Source organism: Cyprinodon tularosa, unplaced genomic scaffold (genome assembly GCF_016077235.1).
Source record: "Cyprinodon tularosa strain WSP-4 unplaced genomic scaffold, ASM1607723v1 ctg997, whole genome shotgun sequence".
Lineage (NCBI taxonomy): Eukaryota > Metazoa > Chordata > Actinopteri > Cyprinodontiformes > Cyprinodontidae > Cyprinodon > Cyprinodon tularosa.
In genome coordinates this window covers 276917-302727 of record NW_024039781.1, presented here as the reverse complement: position 1 = coordinate 302727, position 25811 = coordinate 276917, and the positions used below count along the sequence as shown (strand labels likewise).

At 48.7% G+C, this 25811-nt stretch overlaps 1 protein-coding gene across 2 annotated transcripts; it reads left to right on the top strand.

The window, feature by feature from the left end:
• Nucleotides 1-326: 326 nt before the first annotated feature.
• Nucleotides 327-24264, top strand: LOC119777289 (dual specificity testis-specific protein kinase 2-like). Of its 2 annotated transcripts, none has more exons than XM_038276109.1 (9): nucleotides 327-458; nucleotides 4135-4328; nucleotides 15022-15143; nucleotides 15374-15422; nucleotides 19617-19766; nucleotides 22237-22410; nucleotides 22496-22579; nucleotides 22680-22766; nucleotides 23422-24264. In XM_038276109.1, the coding sequence occupies exons 2-9, from the start codon at nucleotides 4149-4151 to the stop codon at nucleotides 23524-23526; spliced, it is 951 nt and encodes a 316-aa protein (XP_038132037.1). In that variant the 5' UTR covers nucleotides 327-458; nucleotides 4135-4148; the 3' UTR covers nucleotides 23527-24264. The 2 variants fall into 2 exon arrangements, with proteins under 2 accessions (XP_038132037.1, XP_038132036.1); XM_038276108.1 differs by having other exon boundaries at nucleotides 331-458; nucleotides 4138-4328.
• The last annotated feature ends 1547 nt before the right edge of the window (nucleotides 24265-25811 follow it).

Here is a 25811-nt window from a genome sequence, read left to right as displayed (position 1 = left end):
TTTTACTAGATGCTGAATATTTCCTCATTAGAAATAAAACTTTTCTAACTTTTAAAACTATGGCAGCAATTCTTTATTTGATTGATTGATTGATTGTTTGATTGATTGATTGCTGATAAAATAGAACTAAAAACATAGATAATGAATAAAACATAATAAATGATCAACTTTTACCGCCTCTTTTCTCTTTGATCACTTTTGATCAAACGGATCTTTTTCATTTGAACTTTATAATCTTACTAACCGGCTGAAGGAATGACCATCAGTCAGTCTCTCCCTGTGGGCGGAGCTTCATCCGCCGACGGTTTCATTGCTGCCGCTGCCTAGGCAACCACACAGGCACGCGCACACAGGAAAGGGCGCGCGTCCCCGCGCTGTGCGCTGAGAGGCTTCCTGATAGACGTGAGCCTTCAGCGGCTCTTTGAACAGCTGCTCTTCTTCTTCGCTCCTGATTCTGGGTAAATATTCGCTCCTTCTTCTTCTTCTAAAACTTTTCCATCTGGATCATGTTTCCTGGGAAGATCCAGAGAATTCCAGGATGTGGAGGAGAACAGGAACCTTTTCTGCTGAGCTTTGCAGGCAGGGAGAAGCTGAAGCTTCAGAGCATGTAGTGGATCAGAACCGGATCAGGAACCGGATCAGAACCGGATCAGAACTGGATCAGAACTGGATCAGAACCAGACAGCTTGGTTTGCAGCCAGATTTCTCTAACTTTAACTTCACTTTGGGAAGTTGATTCACTTTATATTGAGTGTCATGGTCAGGCTGAGCTCTGCTCCACCCAGCAGGGCAGAGGTGGAGCAGAGACCATGCATCTCCTCTCACATCATGCTGACATGATGTTAACGTCTGCCAGGCGCTCAGCCTGCAGGTGTCTGCGGTTCCTGCTGGTTAGTCGTTGCATGTTTGTGGCTTCCTCTCAGTATCTTCTACCTACAGGATGCAGAAAGCAAAACTCTGAGCTGCTTAGACCCGCTTTGTCCTTCCTCATATTTAACTATTTCATCCTAAAGCAAAAATCTAATCTAATTTTCTTGTTTTAATGAAGCTTCACTGAATCTAAGAGGCAGGTAGGAACTAATGATAGTTTCTGACAGGATGAACATCTAAAACCTCTGCTGTCCTTCAGAAATCCCTGGACTGTTCAGGATGAAGTCAGAAGGGTTGGTCAGGCCTCCAGGGTTTGTCTGAGAAGATTAGAGAAGAAGCAGCAGCATGAAGAGCCTGAGCAGAGATGATGAGCAGCAGAGCTGTGGTTAGAAGCAGCCGTCGTCCTGACGACCAAAATGGACGTCTTCAGGTTCTCTGCTTCCAGCCTTCATGGAGGAACAAACGATCACTACAGAATGGCCTAGTCAAAGTACAGAACAGATGTTTACAGTTAAACAGAGAAAAGTTTAGAAAGTTTCGTGCCCAGAGTCACCATTCAGCTTTATTTTGATTCGGTCGACAGAAACTTCCTGAAGGAAAGTTTGGAGAAAGGCAGCAGGTTCTAACAGGTGGTCAAACAGCTTCCAGGTTCACCACCGATCACATGGGGAAGTCTGCAGACGACGCCACAGCGGTGGGCCTCATCAGAGACGACAAGGACCTGGACTACAGAGAGGAGGTGGAGCAGCTGGTGGAGCAGAGATAACAGCCTGATCCTGAAGGTGGAGAAGACCAAGGAGATCATGGTGGACTTCAGGAAGAAGCGGCCTAACCACGCTCCACTGCTCATCAACAGCTCAGCTGTAGAGGTGGTCAGCAGCACCACATTCATCCCTCCATGGCTGGTTCAGAGTATTTCTACCCTTCAGGAAGAAGCTCCATGTGCAGCAGCTGCCTCGTTAGTCGCACTATTCCACATCATGAGGTTTATAGAAAGGCTCACTAATGAGGAAAGTATTCAGTCAGTGTTTGGTACTTTGTTCCACGTGAGGAACTCTGCACTATGTTCAGAGCTCCTGCTTGTTCTGGGTTCAGTGATGAGAGGCCTCTGACCTCTGACCTCTGACCTGGTTTCCATCCCACCATCCGTTGTTCTCAGAGGAACGGTCTCTTCATCCTCACTGCAGCGTGATGAAGCCCCGTTGGTGTAGCCGCTGTGTGCCTGCAGAGATGATGCAGGTGGAGGCGGACTGGATGAATTCCCCAGAGGATAACATGCATTTGGAAAATCATTGCTTTACATGTTTGATTTCTTCATTTCATTTCACTTATTTCCTTAGACTCTGCTTTGAATTTATTCTAACGTCCACTTTGATGGAATTCACTGCAGTTAAATTCATCTGGACTTTTTGACTATAAATTAAAATGGATTCCATTGACCTTTGCTTTTTCACATGTAGTTAAAAAACTGTTTTTTTTCCCCCACTGTTTTGGTGGATTTCCTGTTTCCTTACGGCTTGTTTTGTTTGTCTGACCGCCATTGTGGAAATCGACTGGTGAAGATAGACCAGCTAGCAGAGCGAGGTGCGCGAGAACGCTGGGCCTCCGCCATATCTAGACCCACAGCTAGTTCCTGATTGGCCCTCTGGCGTTGTGGCGTTGAATAACATAGCGCAGAACACGCTTCAATATAGGGCATAAATCAAAAATATCTGCGACACGCTGCTGCAGGACGATAACCAGCCCTTTACCCTACCTAACGCTAACCCTAACGCTAACTCTACCTAACGCTAACCCTAACGCTAACTCTACCTAACGCTAACCCTAACGCTAACTCTACCTAACGCTAACCCTACCTAATGCTAACCCTACCTAACGCTAACCCTTCCTATTGCTAACCCTACCTAACGCTAACCCTTCCTAATGCTAACCCTACCTAACGCTAACCCTTTCTAATGCTAACCCTACCTAATGCTAACCCTAGCTAACGCTAACCCTACCTAACTCTAACCCTACCTAACGCTAACCCTAATGCTAACCCTGCCTAATGCTAACCCTACCTAACGCTAACCCTAACTAACACTAACCCTAGCTAACGCTAACCCTACCTAATGCTAACCCTACCTAACGCTAACCCTATCTAACACTAACCCTAGCTAATGCTAACCCTGCCTAATGCTAACCCTACCTAACGCTAACCCTAACTAACACTAACCCTAGCTAACGCTAACCCTACCTAATGCTAACCCTACCTAACGCTAACCCTATCTAACACTAACCCTAGCTAACGCTAACCCTTCCTAATGCTAACCCTACCTAACATTAATCCTACCTAACGCTAACCCGAAGGAAAATGATAAAAAGCAGCATGATGGTGTTGATGGTGTTAGCGTGTTAGCATGTGCTTCCCACCGTGGAGACAATAGTCTGACCTTCCCTGCTGTCACACTGTGGCTGAAAGAAGGTCAGGATTTAGTGAAGGTTTCTATCCAGCATAGAAACAGCTGATAATGGAGGCTGGGAACATCAGCCTGGGAACAACTGACCCTTTATTGAAAATGTATGACTTATGACTTTCAAAATGGCGGCGCCTAAAGGCAGCAGCGTGCAACAACTCAACTAAATATGCTGCGTGCAATGCTACAAACCAGGCATTGATCCTGTATATGTAGCTCAGAACCTCTGGATTCCTAGCTCTATGCACTGCCCACTAGGCCAAACCCCCCAAATAGATCAGCTTTGCTCACAGTATGAAGTTTGACCTCCGTCAGTAGATGAGGACGGTGAGCTAAGAGCTGTTGGAGGAAAGCCTCTTCTAGTTGCTTAGTGTGTTGCTGTCTGAGGCTCCCATTATGCAGCGTCTTTGTCTCTCCCTGTGGAGTGGGACGCGCTCCGCCTGCCGTCATGAGTGGGACGGTAGAACCAAAGCTTCTCTTTGATCCAGGCCGCTCTAATGCTGATAAATGCAGGATTTGGTCTTTGTTTTCTGAAGTCCTGCTTCTTTAAGTTTAATTGCAGGAGGAATTTTCATTCATGTAAGAGACTGAATCCAGAAAAATAAAACCGGCAGATATTTTAAGATAAGGGTGGAGTGAGAGTAAAAAAATATGCAAGGGGGGGGGGGGGGGGGGGGTCACTGCAGTGGCTGGAAGTTGGAGGGGGTTCTTCTGGGAGTTGCAGGGAAGTGGGCTGCCATTTCGCTGGCGTTTGACTGGGGAGGGCCATTTGAACCTCTAACCCTCCTCCTCTGCCTGTCTGTCCCAGCAGACCCCTCCAGGATGTGTGATGTGGACACGTCCTCAGAGCCCACCAGTCCCACGCTGTCCACCGAGTCCTCAGACCAGTGCTACCATGTGGACCGCTGGCAGAAGCTCCGCACAGCTGTGCGTAAACTGGAGTTCTGGGAAAACTTCAGTGCTGAACCAATTGGGAGCGGATTCTTCTCCAGAGTCTATAAGGTAGCTCCTCTGCTCTGCCGCTGAGCCGTCATCAAAGCCTGCTTTGTCTGAGACTAACGAGGAGATTCCTGCCATTCTGTTCGGCCCACCAGCTGTAGAAACTGTGTGGGCTCAACATTTCCCACCTTACATAATTCTGATTGTGAAGCTAATTTAGCTGCAGAACAACAGGGAGAGTAGCTGAGGGAACTGATGCTGATGAAATGAGGATGAGGAGTTAGCATCACTTAGTCCAGACTGGGAGAACGTCTTTATCCTAAATCCTCATTTCTCTACAGACATTTCCATCCTAACAATTCTGCTCCTTCCTCCTTTGATTCATCAACTTTCCTTCACATCAGTCAGCCTCACCAACCTACAGTCTCCCCTGGTCCTCCTTCCTGTTTTACCCACCCTGACTTTCTTGTAACCCTCTGATAATAAAAGCTCCCCAATTCTATTCAGTCTATTTCTATAGCTCCCATTCACATCATGTCATCTCAGGTCACTTTCCAGTTCACCAGATCATCCAGTCAGATTGATTCAAAGTTTTCTATCTAAGGAAAACCAGCTGATTGCATCGACTCATTGACTCTTCAGCAATCCCTCACACTAAGCATGTTTGTAGCGACAGTGGAGAGGAAAAACTCCCTTTGAACAGGAAGAAACCTCCAGCAGAAGCAGGCTCAGTGTGAGCGGCCATCTGCTGAGGCCCACTGGGGTTCAAGGAGACAGAAGCAGACATAGAAAAAGAAGCATAGATACAAAAGGCAACTGTCAACCAGCTCCACAGGCGGCCCCGTCCAGGAAACACACAGCCAGGCAGACGAGCTCCGAGCCAGCTCCCATGTCAGAGGATGAAGAGAGCACATCCAGTTAGTCACAGTCAGAGAAACAGGACTACACTGGAAAACAGGCCGATCTCCAACATCTAGAAACAAAGGTGTTGATGGCAGCAGCACAGCTGATATTTCTCTCCAGGATGGAGTCACAGCCAAACAGGAACAGACATGTAATGTAGATGTGCCATTAACTGTTTGTTGACGATTCTACCTGGTGGCTGCCATGTTGGTTACTAAGCACTTAGCTTAGCTCGTTTCCCCTCTGATCAGAACGTTCTCTTTTAAATCACTGTCAGCTCAAACAGCTCACAGAGAAAATTGTGTTTCTGAAATCGATCCAAACTGTTTTTTCTACATCTGTCTTCAACTGACTGGTTTCCAGATTTTTCTTTTCATGACTTAAACATGTGTTTTATAAACAATTCGTCCTTAAACACTGGAGAAAGTCTGACAGCTTTTAAAAGATGCTGATTGGCTGGTCGGGTTATTGACTTGAAAATCTGGCATGTGAAGAATAAGAAGATATTTTTATATAGAGTAAAGGTTATTCTCCTTGATCTTTATGTCAGCTCTATTTAAACAGCTAAGCAATCTATAAGCTCTGTAGCAGAACCTTCAGATCTTAAAGCTATAGTGGAGGATCTACATGATTTTTTGAAAAGACCCGCCCCCTCCACTTTAAAAAAATGCACATGCCCAACCCTGTGCCCGCTCCAGAGAGCCCATGTCTCGTTTTGCACGATCTGTTTAAAAGTAAATGTTTGCGCCACTCATACAAGCTAACTTTCCAAAGCTTTTTCCCACAATGTCTGACTCACCAGCGGTCGGTGAAAATGGGGACAAGCTCGAAGGACGACTTTACATAAACATACCACCAGAATGACTGGCAGCTAGGAGGACCACTGATTTAGATGATCCACCCGGAAATAAAACATCCTCCATTATACCTTTAATATCAAATCAATTTCTGTTTCTGAATGCAGACAAAACAGAAGTTATAGTCTTTGGACCAGAGTCTCTGAAAAAGAAACTGATTAGCCAGTCACTTCATTTGGATGGGATTAAACTGATTTCAGATAATAAAGTAAAAAATCTTGGTGTTGTTTTTGATCAGGACCTGTCATTTAAATCCCATATCAAAGAGGTTTCTAGAATTTCCTTCTTTCATCTGAGGAATATTGTAAAAATGAGCAATCTCCTGTCCAGGGGTGATGCTGAGAAACTAGTCCATGCATTTGTTACTTCAAGGCTGGACTATTGTAATTCTTTACTATCAGGAAGTCCACAAACTGTAGTTAAAAGCCTTCAGCTGATCCAAAATGCTGCAGCCAGAGTTCTAATGAAAATTAAAAAGAGAGATCATATCTCTCCTATCCTGGCTTCTCTTCATTGGCTTCCTGTTAAATCCAGAATAGAATTTAAAATCCTCCTTCTCACATATAAAGCCTTAAATGGCCAAGCTCCATCTGATATCAGAGATCTGATTGTTCCTTATGTTCCTAACAGAGCACTTCGCTCTCAATCTGCAGGTTTACTAGTGGTTCCTAGAATTTCTAAAAGTAGAATGGGAGGCAGATCTTTTAGTTCTCAGGCTCCTCTCCTGTGGAACCAACTACCAGTTTTAGTCCGTGAGGCAGACACCCTGTCTACTTTAAGGCTAGGCTTAAAACTTTCCTTTTTGATAAAGCTTATAGTTAGAGTGGCTCAGGTTATCCTGATCTATCTCTATAGTTGTGCTGCTATAGGCTTAGACTTTTGGAGGACATAGGGACCCCCATTTCATCATTCTGCTTCATTCTCTCTCTGTTCTCCTATTCTGCAGAATCTGTTAGTTCAATCTCTAACCTTCTGCTCTCTCTGCTTTTCCTCAGAGTAGCTTTGCCTCGTCTGTTCCTGTTTGGCTGTGACGTCATCCTGGAAAGAAACATCAGCTGTGCTGCTTCTATCAACACCCTTGTTTCTAGATGTTGGAGATCGGCCTGTTTTCCAGTGTGGTCCTGTTTCTCTGACCGTGACTGAGTGGATGTGCTCTCTTCGTCCTCTGGCATGGGAGCTGCCTTGGAGCTCGTCTGCCTGGCTGTGTGTTTCCTGGACGGGGCCGCCTTTTACAGCTGCTTTTTGTATCTCTGCTTCTGTCTCCTTGAACCCCAGTCGGCCTCAGCAGATGGCCGCTCACACTGAGCCTGGTTCTGCTGGAGGTTTCTTCCTGTTAAAAGGGAGTTCTATTTCATCCCTACTGACCGCCAGAGGCGGTGCTTAAAGCACGAATGATCACTCTTGCGCATGCACAGGTCGAAAATCTTATACCAACATAGTCACGTGTGACCCCCGGTGACACCGGTGTGCCTATATAGTCACGTGACAGCGACAGCTCAGTCCCTTTTCATCTTCTCGCATGCAGGTTGAAACAGGTGGTACGACACTGATTGCTTGTCGCTGGTAGCCTCGAGACTTTGGTCGGAGCTGCGAGGCTCATCTCGCCCTCCAGAGGCTGCGCAAGCTTTTCATTGTTTACAGCTTGGTTTCTTCGTCTGGTAAGTTTTTTTCTCTTATCGATGGCGAACGGGGACGCGTTCTCACCGTGACTCCCTGTTGCTGGTGCCTCGGCGTTAGCCGACTCCGACCAGCTTGTTGTTTGCTGTAGCAGCCGTTTTCGGGCTTGCTTTTGGTTTACCGTGGCAGCCGTTTCCGGGCTTGCTTTTTTGTTTGCTGTAGCAGCCGCTTTCGGGCTTGCTTTTTGTTTACCGTGGCAGCCGTTTCCGGGCTTGCCTTTTTGTTTACTGTTGCAGCCGTTTCCGGGCTTGCTTTTTTGTTTGCTGTAGCAGCCGTTTTCGGGCTTGCTTTTTGTTTACCGTGGCAGCCGTTTCCGGGCTTGCTTTTTTGTTTACTGTAGCAACCGCTTTCGGGCTTGCTTTTTCTGTTTTCTGTGGCAGCCGCTTTCGGGCTTGCTTTTGTTACCGTAGCAGCCGTTTTCGGGCTTGCTTTTTACTTTGCTAACGTGCTTGGCTAGTTCTCTTGTGGCCTTGCTGTTGGGGAACCCCTGGTGGCGTTCTCTGCTCGACCGGGTCTCCCGATCTGTCCGCTCGGTGAGTGTCAAGAGTGGCGAATTCGGCTCGACCTGACCTAGCCCTGTGAGCGTGACATGTTGGACGCGCCGTGCTGTAGAGCTTGTTTGGCCCCTCTCCAGCTGGAGGATGGGCATGATCTGTGTCCCTCTTGTTTGGGCCTGGATCATTTGGAAGAGGCCTTGACTGATGCGGCATGCCCTAATTGTTCTGTCCTGCCTTTGTCCATACGTAACGCTCGTTTGGCTGGCCTTCAAAGCGCCAGCCGGCCTGTGAAACGTGTGTCTTCTGAGGCTATGGGGCCTCCACGGAAGAGGAGCAAGAGGAGCCCCAGGGTTCCAGAGGGCATATCTGGGCAGGTGGCCCAGCTCGCTTCTGAACTAGAAGGGATGAAGGCGTTGCTTGAGTCCCTTAGGGGCGAGCGTGGCGCTGACATGTCTGGAGACCCTGACCAAGGACACAGCGTTGGTTCGGGAGCCTCTGCTTTAGAAGATGATGCCATTTCCCTGGCAGCGTCTGGCACTGATTTTCGGGATCAATTTGACTCCGGCTCACTCCTCTCAGAAGCCGGTTCACATATCTCTTCTGGCTCTCAGTCAGAGGAGGATGGTTCTGTAGTGGGCGCTCTGGGAACTGCCCTCGCCCGGTTGCATCTGGATGCTCCACAGGACCAACCTGCGGCTTCCAGTGCTTTCTTTCGGCGTCCTACTGCTAGGGCGTCCTTTATGGTTCCCCCGTCTGCAGAGTATGTGAAGGAGCTCCATGCCTGTTGGACAGACACTAAGGCTTTCTCGAGGCTGACCTCTGACGGCAGGGCACTGGCGGCCATGTATGGTGCGCCCAGTCTTGGCTTGGGTCATATGCCTTCGGTTGAGCCAGCCATAGCTTCCCTCATTGTGGCACCAGATGAGGCCTTGAGGGCCAATGCCAGGTGTCCTCGTCCTCAGTGCCGTGTCACTGACGATCTGCTCTGTAGAGCCTATGACTCTGGGGCTCGTTTGGGGCGACTTGGGAATTCCCTGTCGCATTTATTACTGGGTCTCTCGGCTTCCTTGGAGGGTGTCGCGATCGACGCACCTACCCAAGGACTGATGGATGCATCCCTCCATGCATTTGCTCTTCTGTCGAGGGAGGTTGGACGTGTCCTGTCTACCCTTGTTCAGGCACGTCGCCAGGTCTGGCTGGCTCAGTCTCCTCTGACGGAGGCATGTAGAAGGACCCTGATGGGCCTTCCAGTTGTTCCTGGGGAGTTGTTTGGCTCCGCTGCACTTGCAGCCCTGGAACGGTCGGCCGAGGCCTCGCGTACCAGGCAACAGTTGGCCGGTCTGCATCGCAGACAAGCGCAGCGTCCTACTAGGAGTGCCTCTGTGTCCCTGTCATATACTTGTCCTGCTCGGACTACACCTTGCTTGGGGCAGCCACGGTTTGCTGCAGGGCCTGCTGCCAGGCCTGCCCATGGCCACTACGATCCACCGAGGGGTCGAGCTAATGTCGCTCCTCAACCTGGGCGGGCAACTCAGCAACCCTCCCGCCCCCCGAAGGGCAGGGGGGCTCGGAGATGACGTCACTGGACCGGCGGTGGGACACTTTACCCCCGAGCAGCTCGGTTGCTGGGCCGCTCTTGTGTCCGATCCATGGGTGGTGTGTACACTTACCCGGGGTTACACACTACAGTTCCGCCGCCGCCCTCCTGTCCCTAGTCGAGTCAGGATGATGGTGATTCGCGACCAGGTAAAAGCTCAGGCTCTGAGCCAAGAAATAGACACCTTGCTGGCCAAGGGTGCTATTTTGCCCGTCAACCCCCTGCGGGACCCAGGGGGCTTTTACTCGAAGTATTTTTTAATTCCCAAAAAGACTGGGGGACTCCGCCCAATTTTGGACCTGAGGGGTTTGAATCTTTACATGAAGTCCATCCCCTTCCACATGTTGAGCATCAGGGACGTGCTTCAGGCAATTTCCCCAGGCGACTGGTTCACCTTGGTCGATTTGAAGGACGCATATTTTCATGTCCCGATTGCGCCACAGCATTGGCGTTTTCTCCGCTTTGCATTTCAGGGCAGGCATTTTCAGTTCAGGGTTCTCCCGTTCGGCCTCTCTCTGTCCCCGCGTGTGTTCACTCGGTGCATGGCCGCGGCCTTGTGTCCTCTGCAGGCCAGAGGGTTGAAGATCCTGCCTTATTTGGACGACTGGCTCGTCTGTGCGGCCACAGAAGCTCAAGCTGCTGCAGACACGCGCACCTTGCTCGATCACATGGACCTATTGGGTCTTTGTGTGAACTGGCAGAAGAGCAACCTGATTCCGTGTCAGCAGGTAACGTTTCTCGGTATCACGATGGACTCTCTCTCCATGACTGCTCGCCCATCGCCTCAGCGTGTCGAGAGCATTCTGCAGATGCTGCCTGCCTTTCTTCCCGGTCGGGCGGCCCCCTTTGTTCTCTATCTCCGTCTGCTGGGGAAGCTGACAGCTGCCGCTACTGTAGTGCCCCTAGGGCTGCTGTCTCTGCGACCACTGCAGATGTGGCTCAACAGCCTGAGGCTGGATCCTTCTCGTGCGTCACACCGTCACAGGAAATTGCAGGTGTCCCCTCAATGCCTCGTATCGCTGGCTCAGTGGCGAGAGGCAGGATTCATGATAAGGGGAGTTCCGCTGGGTTTGCTGCCATCCCGTTGGGAAGTTGTCTCTACCGACGCGTCCACCACAGGATGGGGGGCCTTGTGGCAGCGACAGATCGCTCGGGGGACATGGTCTCCACGAGAGAGGTGGCACCACATCAACGCTCTGGAGTTGGAGGCTGTGCACCGCGCGCTGCGGCACTTCCTCCCGGTCCTGCGGGGAAGGCATGTCCTGGTGCGGTCGGACAACACGTCGGTTGTTTTTCACATCAACCATCAAGGGGGAACACGGTCTTTGATGCTACTGAGGCTGACCCGGGAGCTTCTGACCTGGGCGGCCCCTCTTTTTGCCAGCCTGAGGGCGACCCACATCCCGGGGGTGCAGAATGTTCCTGCCGACATCCTATCCCGGGGGCGTCCACCACCGGGGGAGTGGAGGCTCCACCCGGATGTAGTGGAAACTATTTGGGAGAGGTTCGGGAGAGCAGCCGTAGATTTGTTCGCTTCCCGAGAGACGACACATTGCCCGCTGTGGTTCTCCCTGTCGGACAGTGCCAGTCCCCTAGGTCAGGACGCGCTGTCGCACGACTGGCCGAGGGCACTCCTCTACGCCTTCCCGCCACTTCCCCTGATAGGCCCAACACTCCTGAGGGTCCTTTAGGAGGGACATCAGCTCCTTCTGGTGGCCCCCCGGTGGCCAGGGAGGACTTGGTTTCCGATGCTGCACAGGCTCTGTTGCAGCTCTCCGATGCCTCTTCCCTGCAGGAAGGACCTGCTGTCACAGCTGGACGGTCGGATCCTGCATCCCAATCCCAGTCGCCTCCGACTCTGGGTCAGGCCACTACAGGGCCCGGCGTTTCCTTCTCGGAGTATGGCGGGGACATCGGACACACGATGACTAATAACAGGGCCCCTTCCACGCGTCTGGTGTACGCCCATAAGTGGAAGGCTTTTAGCCGCTGGTGTCAGGAAAGAAGTGAGGACCCTGTACACTGTCCTGTTTCTGTTATTTTAACCTTCCTTCAAGCACTGCTTTCTCAAGGTCGCTCTCCATCCACTCTAAAAGTCTATGTGGCTGCCATCTCTTGCTGGCATTCGGTGGTGAGTGGGGAGACGGTGGGTCGTAACAAGGACGTTTCCTTGTTTTTGAGGGGTGCCCGGCGTTTGCACCCTCCCACACGCCCTGTTGTGCCGGTGTGGGACCTTTCTATTGTCCTCGCTGCCCTGCGCTCTCCTCCCTATGAACCGTTGGCGGGGGCAAGCCTTGAGTGTGTGTCGAAGAAGACAGCTTTTCTCCTCGCCATGGCCTCGGCGAAACGGGTGAGTGAACTACATGCACTGTCTGTTCACGAGTCCTGCTGCCGTTGGAACCCGGCTGGTTCGGGTGTTACTCTTTGGCCTAATGCGGCGTTTCTTCCTAAAGTGGCTTCACCCGCGAGCCACACTGTGCCCCTCCAGCTTGCTCGCCTTGATACAGATGGGCCTGATGAGCTTCTCTGCCCTGTTCGGGCACTGAGGACATATGTCAGTCTCACAGCTTCTCTCCGTCAGGCAGATAATCTGTTTGTCTGCTACGCGGGGCCCCGCAAGGGGCAGGCCCTTTCTAAACAGCGCCTTGCGCGTTGGATTGTGGATGTAGTGGAACAGGCGTACATTCAGCGGGGCCTCCAACCCCCCGCTGGTGTACGGTGCCATTCCACCAGGGGTGTCAGTGTGTCATGGGCCGCTATGACTGGTCTCACTCTGGAGGCTATTTGCTCAGCAGCCTCTTGGTCATCCCCAAATACCTTTGCTAGGTTTTACAGGGTCAACTTGGCCACCCCTCACCCAATGCAGGGGATCCTGTCCCAGCGCACGCCATCTTCCCAGTGAGGTGGGCATGTTTGGGTTGTTGTTTCTGTGTGTGATTCCTCAGGACTCTGTTGGTAATCGTCATCCGTGCTTTAAGCACCGCCTCTGGCGGTCAGTAGGGATGAAATAGAACGAAAGTTACGACTGTAACTACGGTTCTATGAATCCCGGATGACCGCCAGAGCGCTCGGTCCCTCGGAATCATTGTGTGTTCGCGAGAAGATTAAGGGACTGAGCTGTTGCTGTCACGTGACTATATAGGCACACCGGTGTCACCGGGGGTCACACGTGACTATGTTGGTATAAGATTCTCGACCTGTGCATGCGCAAGAGTGATCATTCGTGCTTTAAGCACCGCCTCTGGCGGTCATCCGGGATTCATAGAACCGTAGTTACAGTCGTAACTTTCGTTTTTCCTCTCCACTGTCGCTACAAGCATGCTTAGTGTGGGGGATTGTATTTGAGTCAATGAGTCAATGCAATCAACTGGTTTTCCTTAGATAGAAAACTTTGTATCAATTTGACTGTATGATCTGGTTGAACTGTAAAGTGCCTTGAGATGACATGTGTTGTGAATTTGGCGCTATATAAATAAACTGAATTGAATTGAATTGAATCAAAAGCACTTCTTTCACAAGGTTTCCAAACAGTGTAATCTAATCACTATTATCTGGGAAAATAAGAAGACTTTAGAGGAAGTTGGCAGCCTAAGCTAGCTCTCCTGACGTCCTTTGAACCTGATAACCTGATAGACATGCAGAGACGCCTGCTGCCTCCGCGTCCCGTTAGTCCTTCAGATCGCTGCTAGCAGCCTCTGATGAAGATGATGATGATGATGCTCTTCTAGTAAGCGGTAAATAGAGATATTTCAGCACAACATACGGACGGTGCGTCCCAGAGTAGTTATCCCTGCCAGAGGCTGTATCCCATTGTTAACGCACAGGAGACCAGAGCAGATATATGGTGGCTAGATTCAGACGTCTGTGACCTCGGCTGCAGGGATCTAATGGAAATGAATTCATTGCCCGACGGGGAGACATTAGCAGTGAGAAGCTACTGGTAGCACTCAGCTTTCTTAGACGGTTACATTTCTCTGTAATTTGCAGTTTATCCTACAGAGAGGAAGGCGAGTCACAATGTGAAGGCGTATCATGCAGCCTTCAAGCAGATGTGCTGGAAATATTCCCCCATGTGCAGATTGTGGTTAGAGAAGAATTCAAAATCCCCTGACTTCAGTTAGCTTCTTAATGCTAATTTTTCTGACCAACAGATGAAATGACTCCCTTAATAACAACAATACTGAAGCCATGTTAACAGATGATAACGAAGGGGAAATGTGGCCAAGCTCCACGCTTAGAGTTCAGGTTATCCTGATCTATCTCTATAGTTCTGCTGCTATAGGCTTAGACTGCTGGAGGACATAGGGACCCCTTTTTCATCATTCTGCTTCATTCTATCTCTATTCTCCCACTCTGCAGAATCTGTTAGTTCAATCTCTAACGTTCTGCTCTCTCTGCTTTTTCTCATAGTAGCTTCATCTGGTCTGTTCCTGTTTGGCTGTGACTCCATCCTGGAGAGAAATATCAGCTGTGCTGCTGCCATCAACACCTTTGTTTCTAGATGTTGGAGCTTGGCCTGTTTTCCAGTGTGTAGTCCTGTTTCTCTCCTTAACATATCAATGGGCTCAGCTTGTACCCAATGGCTGCATAGTTATCTGAGTGTCCCAAAAAGGTTCCTCTTCTCAGGCCAGCATCTGGATCTACAGATCCAGCTGTCTGTCTAGCTGTGGTGATATCTGTTTTCACATTAGCACAACTAGCATATCATCTCGCTACAGCCTCCTCCTCAGTGAAAACACTCCAAGAAGACAGAATTGTGCCATAAAATAAGGTTTGGTAAAGAAAGAAACTCAGGAAGCCGTAGCTGAAACACACCTTTAGTGATGGGCTGATAGGTCCAGCTGAGTGGAGACACTGCTCCACTAGAAGGGGATGTCCAACTAGAAGGACACCAGATAGCAGACCACTGGCTGACTGGAGGAGCGGCTGCTGGGACTGATTGAAGGACAGGTGAACAGACGGGGGGATGGACAGGTGGACAAACAGGGGGACAGACAGGGGGATGGACAGGTGAATAGACAGCAGGATGGACAGGGGGATGGATAGGTAAACAGACAGGTAAACAGACGGGGGGATGGACAGGGGGAGGAATAGGTGGACAGACAGGGGGATGGACAGGGGGATGGATAGGTGGACAGATGGACAGTTTTTTCCAGGCCTGACTTCTGAGCTTTGCAGCCTTCAGAAATCCAGCAGCCTTGTCTAAAGCAGCTCCTGCTTTTCAGGTGACCCACAGCGGGACGAGGAAGGTGATGGTGGTGAAGATCTACAAAAACGATGTAGACCAAGACAGCATCGTGAGAGAGATCAGCCTCCTGCAGAAGCTCTCACACCCAAATGTTGTCAGGTGAAAACGCCGAGCTACTCTAGAGCTGAACCTCAGGCTGAATTCTAGAAACTTCTTCCTGTCCACAGAGTCCGATCTTGAGCTTTCACACTTTAATCCTGATAAAACCTCCTTAAATAAAGACTAACCCGCTAAATGTGAATAAATAGTGAGCAATGATTTCATTTTCACACTTAGTGAAAGACCTGAAACTGTAAGTTGGTTTTTACCACCTTTGCTCTTCGTTCCAGATATCTGGGCATCTGTGTGAAAGAAGACAAGCTGTACCCGATCTTAGAGGTCCGTCGCTCTCCTCCGTCATCGTCTGACTTTATTTGGTTCGTCTGTTTCCAGACATCATAATGGTTTTCCATCAGAAGTCAGGCTTTAATCATTTGATGTCAGAATGGAAACGTTAGCAGACCTCAGAGGGAGGCCTGATATCTCCTCCCTGCGTCTGACAGCTGATGGAACAACGTTCCCCTCACATCCAAAGATGCATTTTGAACGAAGGAGAAGATGGAGGGAGGGACCAACAAACGGCTGATCGTTACCATGAAGACACGGAGGCTGGGATCTGCAAGGATCTCAGAAAAAAAAGATAGAAATAAGTTTAATAATTTGGGGTTGATCTATAAAGATTCCTGCTACTCGGATAAAATGTGTGAATGTGAGATAGTAAGGGCACTTTCTTAAAAATGATATTATTGACTAATAATATTTATACAGCACTTTATAAGTAGCTTACAGTGCCACAAAAAACAAAACAAAAAAACTTAAAGGTAAAAATAGCAGAATTTGGTGTCATGATCGGTTTTACGAATCTGACCCACATGAGAGAAGCACTCAGAGAACGCGAGATAAGTTTAACTGGTTTATTGAGGTAAGAGTACAGGGGCTGGAACTGGAACTCAGTGAGATGGTGAACCGGAACTGGAAGTGAGAAGGGAAGTGCAGGTCAGTTCAGGTACCATGGGAATCTTGGATGTTGTTAGGTAATGCTGGTGAGGGACTAACGTTTGAGGGGGGCCTTGTCAGTCCTTGAATGCAATCTGTATGGGATAATCCAGAGAATACTGAACACGTTGGAGGGCGGACAGGTACACAAACGTTGGACCCGGAGAAGTAATGGAGCAGACTGTCACTCGGATTTCCGATGGGAACTTGAACAGATCATGTGGAGGTTTTCCCCTGCTCAGCATGAACTCTGCTTTCCTTCTAGGGGGAGAAGGTCCAGGTATCCAGTTAGACCGGAAGTCTTACTGTGGAAGAAACAAAAACAAAAGTACATGAGTCTCAGAGAAACAACGCTTGGGTTAGACTCAGCTAGTCTCAGCTTGGCTAGAGGACCCAAAACTGGCAAACACTCTGGCGTCGAGGTAGTGACAGCCCACTGCTCAAATACTCCTCCAGATAATGGTCCAATGAGCCGCAGGTGTGCAGGGAGGCCCAATGAAGACAGGGCACCACCTGGTGGTGGAGAAAAGGAAACACACAAACAGACCAACAAACTGGATTCCTAACATTTGGATGTTAAAGATTTAAGATCAGTCATAAAAGTCACCGAAGCTGAAAGGCTCAGTCCGTGGTTTGGTTCAATCCATGATTCATGCCTCTATGGTTACCGTCTGACACCTTTCCATGGTTACAGTCTAACACCTTTCCATGGTTACTGTCTGACACCTTTCCATGGTTACTGTCTAACACCTTTCCATGCTTACTGTCTAACACCTTTCCATGCTTACCGTCTGACACCTTTCCCTGGTTACTGTCTGAGACCTTTCCATGGTTACTGTCTGAGACCTTTCCATGGTTACCGTCTGACACCTTTCCCTGGTTACCGTCTGACACCTTTCCCTGGTTACCGTCTGACACCTTTCCCTGGTTACTGTCTGAGACCTTTCCATGGTTACTGTCTGAGACCTTTCCATGGTTACCGTCTGACACCTTTCCCTGGTTACCGTCTGACACCTTTCCCTGGTTACCGTCTGACACCTTTCCCTGGTTACCGTCTGACACCTTTCCCTGGTTACCGTCTGACACCTTTCCCTGGTTACTGTCTGAGACCTTTCCATGGTTACTGTCTGAGACCTTTCCATGGTTACCGTCTGACACCTTTCCCTGGTTACCGTCTGACACCTTTCCCTGGTTACCGTCTGACACCTTTCCATGGTTACCGTCTGACACCTTTCCCTGGTTACCGTCTGACACCTTTCCCTGGTTACCGTCTGACACCTTTCCCTGGTTACCGTCTGACACCTTTCCCTGGTTACTGTCTGAGACCTTTCCATGGTTACTGTCTGAGACCTTTCCATGGTTACCGTCTGACACCTTTCCCTGGTTACCGTCTGACACCTTTCCCTGGTTACTGTCTGAGACCTTTCCATGGTTACTGTCTGAGACCTTTCCATGGTTACCGTCTGACACCTTTCCCTGGTTACCGTCTGACACCTTTCCCTGGTTACTGTCTGAGACCTTTCCATGGTTACCGTCTGACACCTTTCCCTGGTTACCGTCTGACACCTTTCCCTGGTTACTGTCTGAGACCTTTCCATGGTTACTGTCTGAGACCTTTCCATGGTTACCGTCTGACACCTTTCCCTGGTTACCGTCTGACACCTTTCCCTGGTTACCGTCTGACACCTTTCCATGGTTACCGTCTGACACCTTTCCCTGGTTACCGTCTGACACCTTTCCCTGGTTACCGTCTGACACCTTTCCCTGGTTACCGTCTGACACCTTTCCCTGGTTACTGTCTGAGACCTTTCCATGGTTACTGTCTGAGACCTTTCCATGGTTACCGTCTGACACCTTTCCCTGGTTACCGTCTGACACCTTTCCCTGGTTACTGTCTGAGACCTTTCCATGGTTACTGTCTGACACCTTTCCATGGTTACTGTCTGACACCTTTCCATGGTTACTGTCTAACACCTTTCCATGCTTACTGTCTAACACCTTTCCATGCTTACCGTCTGAAACCTTTCCATGGTTACCGTCTGACACCTTTCCCTGGTTACTGTCTGAGACCTTTCCATGGTTACCGTCTGACACCTTTCCCTGGTTACAGTCTAACACCTTTCCATGGTTACTCACTGACACCTTTCCATGGTTACTGTCTAACACCTTTCCATGGTTACTGTTTGACACCTTTCCATGGTTACTGTTTGACACCTGTCCATGGTTACTGTTTGACACCTTTCCCTGGTTACTGTCTAACACCTCTGCAATGGTTACCGTCTAACACCTTTCCATTGTTACTGTCTAACACCTTTCCATGGTTACTGTTTGACACCTTTCCATGGTTACTGTCTAACACCTTTCCATGGTTACTGTCTAACACCTTTCCATTGTTACTGTCTAACACCTTTCCATGGTTACTGTTTGACACCTTTCCCTGGTTACTGTCTAACACCTCTGCAATGGTTACCGTCTAACACCTTTCCATGGTTACTGTCTGACACCTTTCCATGGTTACTGTCTAACACCTTTCCATGGTTACCGTCTGACACCTTTCCATGGTTACTGTTTGACACCTTTCCATGGTTATCATCTAACACCTTTCCATGGTTACCATCTGACACTTTTCCATGGTTACTGTTTAACATCTTTCCATGGTTACTGTCTAACACCTTTCCATGGTTACCGTCTGACACCTTTCCATGGTTACTGTCTAACACCTTTCCATGGTTACTGTCTAACACCTTTCCATGGTTACTGTTTGACACCTTTCCATGGTTACCGTCTGACACCTTTCCATGGTTACTGTCTAACACATTTCCATGGTTACTGTTTGACACCTTTCCATGGTTACTGTCTAACACCTTTCCATGGTTACTGTTTGACACCTTTCCATGGTTATCATCTAACACCTTTCCATTGTTACCGTCTAACACCTTTCCATGGTTACTGTCTAACACCTTTCCATGGTTACCATCTGACACCTTTCCATGGTTACTGTCTAACACCTTTCCATGGTTACTGTCTAACACCTTTCCATGGTTACTGTCTAACACCTTTCCATGGTTACTGTCTAACACCTTTCCATGGTTACCGTCTAACACCTTTCCATGGTTACTGTCTGACATCTGTCCATGGTTACTGTCTAACACCTTTCCATGGTTACCGTCTAACACCTTTCCATGGTTACTGTCTAACACCTTTCCATGGTTACCGTTTGACACCTTTCCATGGTTACTGTTTGACACCTTTCCATTGTTACCGTCTAACACCTTTCCCTGGTTATCACCTAACACCTTTCCATGTTAACCGTGTAACACCTTTCCATTGTTACTGTCTAACACCTTCCCATGGTTACTCTTTAACACCTTCCCATGGTTACTCTTTAACACCTTTCCATGGTTACTCTTTAACACCTTTCCATGGTTACTGTCTAACACCTTTCCATGGTTACCATCTAACACCTTTCCATGGTTACTGTCTGACACTTCCAACCTGTTCCAGTCCTTCACCTGAACACTGGCTGCCTGTTTGCAGTACGTCAGCGGTGGCTGTTTGGAGGAGCTACTGGCCAGGAAAGACCTTCTGCTCAGCTGGAGAGATAAGGTGGACCTGGCTTGTGATATAAGCAGAGGAATGATCTACCTACACTACAAGAACATTTACCACAGAGATCTGAACTCCAAGGTGAGATTTTTAGGCATGAAGCTTTCATTTAGCTTCTCTTGTTGTCCAAACTGAGGGTCTCCAAAAAGAACATTTTAAAGGACCTGGAAGATGAAGGTTTTTCATTCTATCAGAGACGCAGATTCAAATATTGTTGAGGGTGTGACGCCTGTTCAGGGTCATACCTGCTAATCCAGTCTGTTTTATGTTCCAGTGACAATAGATTGGTCCAGGTGTGACTGGTTCCTGTCTGTTATCTTCCCTCTGTGGAGGTCCTAAGGCTAAACCAACACTGAACATGAAGAACATGTTATCTCCTTAAAGGGGAACGCGTTTTTTTTTTCATTGGTCCCTTGATTTTCCGTTATTCCATCATGTTCTACTCTCCCAGATGAGTTTAGTGTCATTTGGAGCCGTTCTGAAGATATTCCGTTAGGTTATATCCAGGAACGTCTTCCTATGGGCAACAACTTGAAGGCACAAACTAAACTGTTCATCATTTATTCTTTATGGTACGCCAGCATTCAGAACATGGAGGCCAATCACTGTCCCCCAGACATCCACTGGAGGCTTTTATTTTCTAATTAAAATTGGGAAAGAGAGGAAGGAATCAGGGAGCTTTGAAGGAGAACTGAGGTCTCAGCGAGAGGTTCTGGTTGTTTCTCCTCCTTTCATCTTTAAAAGCTGCCTCAGTTTTTACTCCTTTTTTGCTCCTCCTGTGTGGCGTCTGTAGAGGTGCCGGTTCCCTGGCTCCGTACCTGCAGCTTTCCCTCCCTTTGGCTGCTGTGGATCAGCGGTCTCCATCTAACCGCCATTTCTTATTTAGCTGAAGTAGCTCTATCACTGACTTCTAACTCTAGATGTACATTTATATATTTACTCTCAGGGACTGATGCACGAGGAGGCCTTAAAGATCCTCCATAAAGGGCTGTGTGGGTGTGCTGGAGTGGAGGTGCTGCCTGTTCTCTGGTTGCCAGGCATCCCAGAAGAAGCTGCCAGCAATGCAAAGCAACATCATGACGGTCTATATTGATATGTTAATGAATGTTTCTAACTAAAGGCTGTTGTTCTGCACTCAGGCTGTTAGCTGCCAGCTGCACATCAAACAGCAGCTCCTCTCTCGGTTGAAGGTTCTTGGTTTATGACACATACTGAACCTGGTAAACCAGAAACAAGCTGACCTCATTAATTAAAGGGGCGGAGTCAGAAGCTCAGTATGGTTTAATATGAAGGCTTTGAGGCACTGCTCATTGGCACAGTGGGTAGCACTGCTGCCTTGCAGCAAGAAGGTTCTGGGTTCCATTCCAGGCTCTTTCTGCATGGAGTTTGCATGTTCTCCCTGAGCATGCATGGGTTCTCTCTGGGTACTCCAGTCCAGTCCTCCCACAGTCCAAAAACATGACTGTCAGGGTAATTGGCTTCTCTAAATCCTCCTTAGGTGTGAATGGTTGGTTGTCCTGTTTGTCTCTGTGTTGCCCTGGACCCCGCCCCCTCTGTCCAGGGTGGACCCCGCCCCCTCTGTCCAGGGTGGACCCCGCCTCTCTGTCCAGGGTGGACCCCGCCCCCTCTGTCCAGGGTGGACCCCGCCCCCTCTGTCCAGGGTGGACCCCGCCTCTCTGTCCAGGGTGGACCCCGCCCCTCTGTCCAGGGTGGACCCCGCCTCTCTGTCCAGGGTGGACCCCGCCCCTCTGTCCAGGGTGGACCCCGCCTCTCTGTCCAGGGTGGACCCCGCCCCTCTGTCCAGGGTGGACCCCGCCTCTCTGTCCAGGGTGGACCCCGCCCCTCTGTCCAGGGTGGACCCCGCCCCCTCTGTCCAGGGTGGACCCCGCCTCTCTGTCCAGGGTGGACCCCGCCCCTCTGTCCAGGGTGGACCCCGCCTCTCTGTCCAGGGTGGACCCCGCCTCTCTGTCCAGGGTGGACCCCGCCCCTCTGTCCAGGGTGGACCCCGCCTCTCTGTCCAGGGTGGACCCCGCCCCTCTGTCCAGGGTGGACCCCGCCTCTCTGTCCAGGGTGGACCCCGCCTCTCGCCCGTAAACAGCTGGAGATAGACACTAGCTCCCCTCGCCACTCCACTTGGGATTAAGTGTGTAAGAAAATGGATGGATGAAGGTTTTCAGATTAAACGATGGGGCCCTGCTGTATCTATGAATCTTATTTCTGTTATAATTTGTTGTTGCTCCACTTGTGGATAAACTTAAGCATCTTCTCTGCTTACATAACCAGACCAGGTAACCAGACAACGCTGAGCACCACGCCATAAAATAAAGGAATCAATCAGAAATGAACTTATACCTTAAGAGAGATGAGTGAGACTTCCAGCACAGATCAGTGCAAAGGCAGCATCAGGATGAGTGCTTCTCTTTGGAGTCACAGTCAGCCGTCAGTCCACACAGGAAGCTCCAATCAGACACATTTTCCCCGCCATAAGGGCCCCGCCTCTCTAAACTACAGACCCTCCCCCTGTCAGTCCATGTCCTGTGTGTCCCTCCAGAACTGTCTGATCCGGGTGACGCCTCGCGGTCGGGAAGCTCTGGTGACGGATTTTGGGCTGGCGAGGGAGGTGGTGGAGCCGCCTGTGAAGGACCCTGGCAGGAAGCTGTCGTTGGTGGGCTCAGCCTTCTGGATGGCTCCTGAGATGCTCAGAGGAGAGCCCTACGACCGCAAGGCGAGTCCAGGCTGGGCTTCGGTCGCTGGCCAGAAACCATCATTAGCTGTTTGTTTGTTAGACGTGATTCTCTGACTTGTTTCAGGTGGACGTTTTCTCCTTCGGGATTCTTCTCTGTGAAATCTTTGCCAGGATCCCAGCAGACCCAGAGGTCCTCCCCAGAACCCAGGTAGAGATCAGGAACAGGACCCACCATGCTAGCTAACAGCATTCAGGGTGTAAACAATGAAGCAGAGGTACAGCTCAGTGCTGATGATGGTGTGTTTCAGGACTACGGGCTGGATGTGGAGGCCTTCAGCAGGATGGTTCCTGACTGCCCTCAGCGCCTCCTGCAGGTGGCAGCCAGCTGCTGCATGGTACGTAGTGTTGCTATTGGACCGCTGGGTTCCTCCTGTGAGGGATTGAATCTAGAAATGTATTTCTACTTTGAGGTCACCTGTTCAGCTGATCTGCCACCAACTAAAGATCTGACCTGAACCTGGATGACTCCCTGAAAAGCACCGAGCTCAGATCAGACCTACAATGACTGATCTTATTTCTACAGTCCTACCATGTCATCTCAGATTAGCTTATAGATCCAGATCAACCAGATCACCAAGGTTAAAGGGGTTTCTAAAGTTTTCTATCTAAGGAAAACCAGCTGATTGCATCGACTCATTGACTCTTCAGCAATCCCTCACACTAAGCATGCTTGTAGCGACAGTGGAGAGGAAAAACTCCCTTTGAACAGGAAGAAACCTCCAGCAGAACCAGGCTCAGTGTGAGCGGCCATCTGCTGAGGCCCACTGGGGTTCAAGGAGACAGAAGCAGACATAGAAAAGAACATAACATCTATGATTTATAGAAAAACTTCTATGTTAGAAAAGGTAAAGGTGCGTTCACCTTATTAAAACAGCATATTTTATTTTCATACATTTTTATAAACGTATTATTTTGTTATGGTTCTGGTGGAGATGTTAGTTTCCCAGCAGAAGATCATGTTGATGCAGCTGGTCTGTCTCCTGCTCCCAGGTGGAGTCCTTCCGGCGCCCGGCGTTCACAGAGATACTGGACCAGCTGGGCGTAGCAGGCGAGGACCTGGAGCCGCCATCAGAGCCGGAGCTAACGGCGAGCTGAGCGGCGTTTGTTCAGCTGCCAGGATCATTGATGACTATGTGGACAGGAAGCCGGGATGATCAGGAGTTCCTAGATCCGCCCTGAGCATCGACGCGCCGCCTGCTCTCTGCTTCTCGCTGTATGTCGGGTTATCAGAACACGTTTTGGCAGCACCTGGATGAGCAGTTACACCCGCAGGGAAATAGATCTGCTTCAATCAGACGTCTGATCCTTTAGCTGCTGTCACGTCTCTGGAACCAATGATCCGATCTGCTGTTTCCGTCTTTGTCTCTAATTGTCTGCCTGCAAACACAACCTCTGTCCAGATGTTCCCTCACAGCTTTAGACGTAAAACGCTTCACACCAATGAGAAACCAGAGAAACCTTTGCTTTCTTTTTTCATTTGTAAACTCCAGAGTTACTGAGAGGATCCAGGACATTTCTTCTCCATCCGCACTGAGACGATGAAAACATTAGATGAATGATTTCAGGATTGTTCCATCATTGAATGAATCCTTTGAAAGCACATTTCTCCATATTCTTCCTTTGTGGATTGAAAGTTTTCCCAGAGGAAAGTCTAAAATGAGGTCTCCTAGGCAACCATGACACCAAAACCAGACAAAGGTTCATTTCTCCTGCGTCTGCGTTTTTTTCTCTTGATTTATTCTCCTTTCATAAAAGATTTCAACCAGCTGTAATAAATTGTTGTGTCTCTTTGAAATCAGAGAAATCTCTTTGAAATCAGAGAAATCTTTAAAATCAGAGAAATCCCTTTGAAATCAGAGAAATCTCAGAAAAATCAGAGAAATCTCTTCAAAATCAGAGAAATCTCTTTGAAATCAGAGAAATCTCTGTGAAATCAGAGAAATCTCAGAAAAATCAGAGAAATCTCTTTGAAATAAGAGAAATCTCTTTGAAATCAGAGAAATCTCTGTGAAATCAGAGAAATCTCAGAAAAATCAGAGAAATCTATTTGAAATCAGAATAATCTCTGTGGAATCAGAGAAATCTCTGAGAAATCAGAGAAACCTCTGAGAAATCAGAGAAATCTCTGAGAAATCAGAGAAACCTCTGAGAAATCAGAGAAATCTCTGAGAAATCAGAGAAATATCTTTGAAATCAGAGAAATATCTTTAAAATCAGTCTGAAATCATCACAGCATGAATAATCAGTTCAGAAAAACTTAATGTGCCTGAAACATCTAGATCTAGATCATGTCTAACCTTCTTTTTCCAGTGAATAATAACAGAAACATTTGAGAGCAAATAGAAATTAAAATGAGAAACTTTAATATTTCTGATCAAGTGTAGAAGAACAAACATTTTCCTGTTTTTTTGTTTTTTTGACAAACGAAGCTTCTAGATTTTCTTCCTGAAATCCTACTTTGGTTTATAGACCAGGGGTCGGCAACCTGCGGCTCTTTAGCCAACTTCAAATTTGGGTCATAGCCAGTTGATCAGTGGTCATAGCCTGCAGCAGGATTCGGCGTGGCGTGGCGTGGCACGGCGTGGCGTGGCGTGGCACGGCGCGGCGTGGCGCGGCGTGGCACGGCGCCAGGCAGGCAGGCAGGCAGGTGGCTGAGGTAAACAAAGCGGTGGGTTTGTCTCAGGCCATCGATCCCAAAGGGAAAAAAAGGGAATTTGATGAGGATTCAAAGAAGAATCGTTTGCTTTCATCACCAATCAGGAAGGATTGCTGCATGTTTGCTTTGCAATGAGAGTTTATCAGATAATAAAAATATTCATTAGGAAAAACATTTCCAGGGAAGGTTAAATCTGCAGCCGATCATCAAGCTGGGAGGGACAGAAAAATTAGAAAATTAGAGGAGAGCAAAGATAGATTTAAGAAGTAGATTGCATCTCCAAACTCCACTACTGCTGCTGGTTTGGTTGAAGCATAGAAAACCATTCATAGATCCAACAGGTAGAACTCTGATGCAGGGATGGGAACTTTCTACTTTCGTTCATGTTCCTCCTTCATCTCCTGCTGGAGTTTAAACCTAAAGCACCAGATATGGAACAGCAGAGTCACATGATGAGACGTTTCCTCCTGGATAAACATTTAATCATTAATGTTTATTATATATTTAAGCACATTTAGTCCTTTTCTATAGTGAGATGATTCACTCAGAGCCCATCAGAGGCTGATAGAGGATTTCTACATTTTTATGGCTCCCCACTGATTGGTTTTCTTCTTGTCTTGATTTAATATTGATCTTTGGGCAGTTTGGTTGCCGACGCCTGCCTTAGACCGTAACGCAGGGTTTAGAACCGTCAACCTTTTTTTTATCTCACTCCTTGGACATT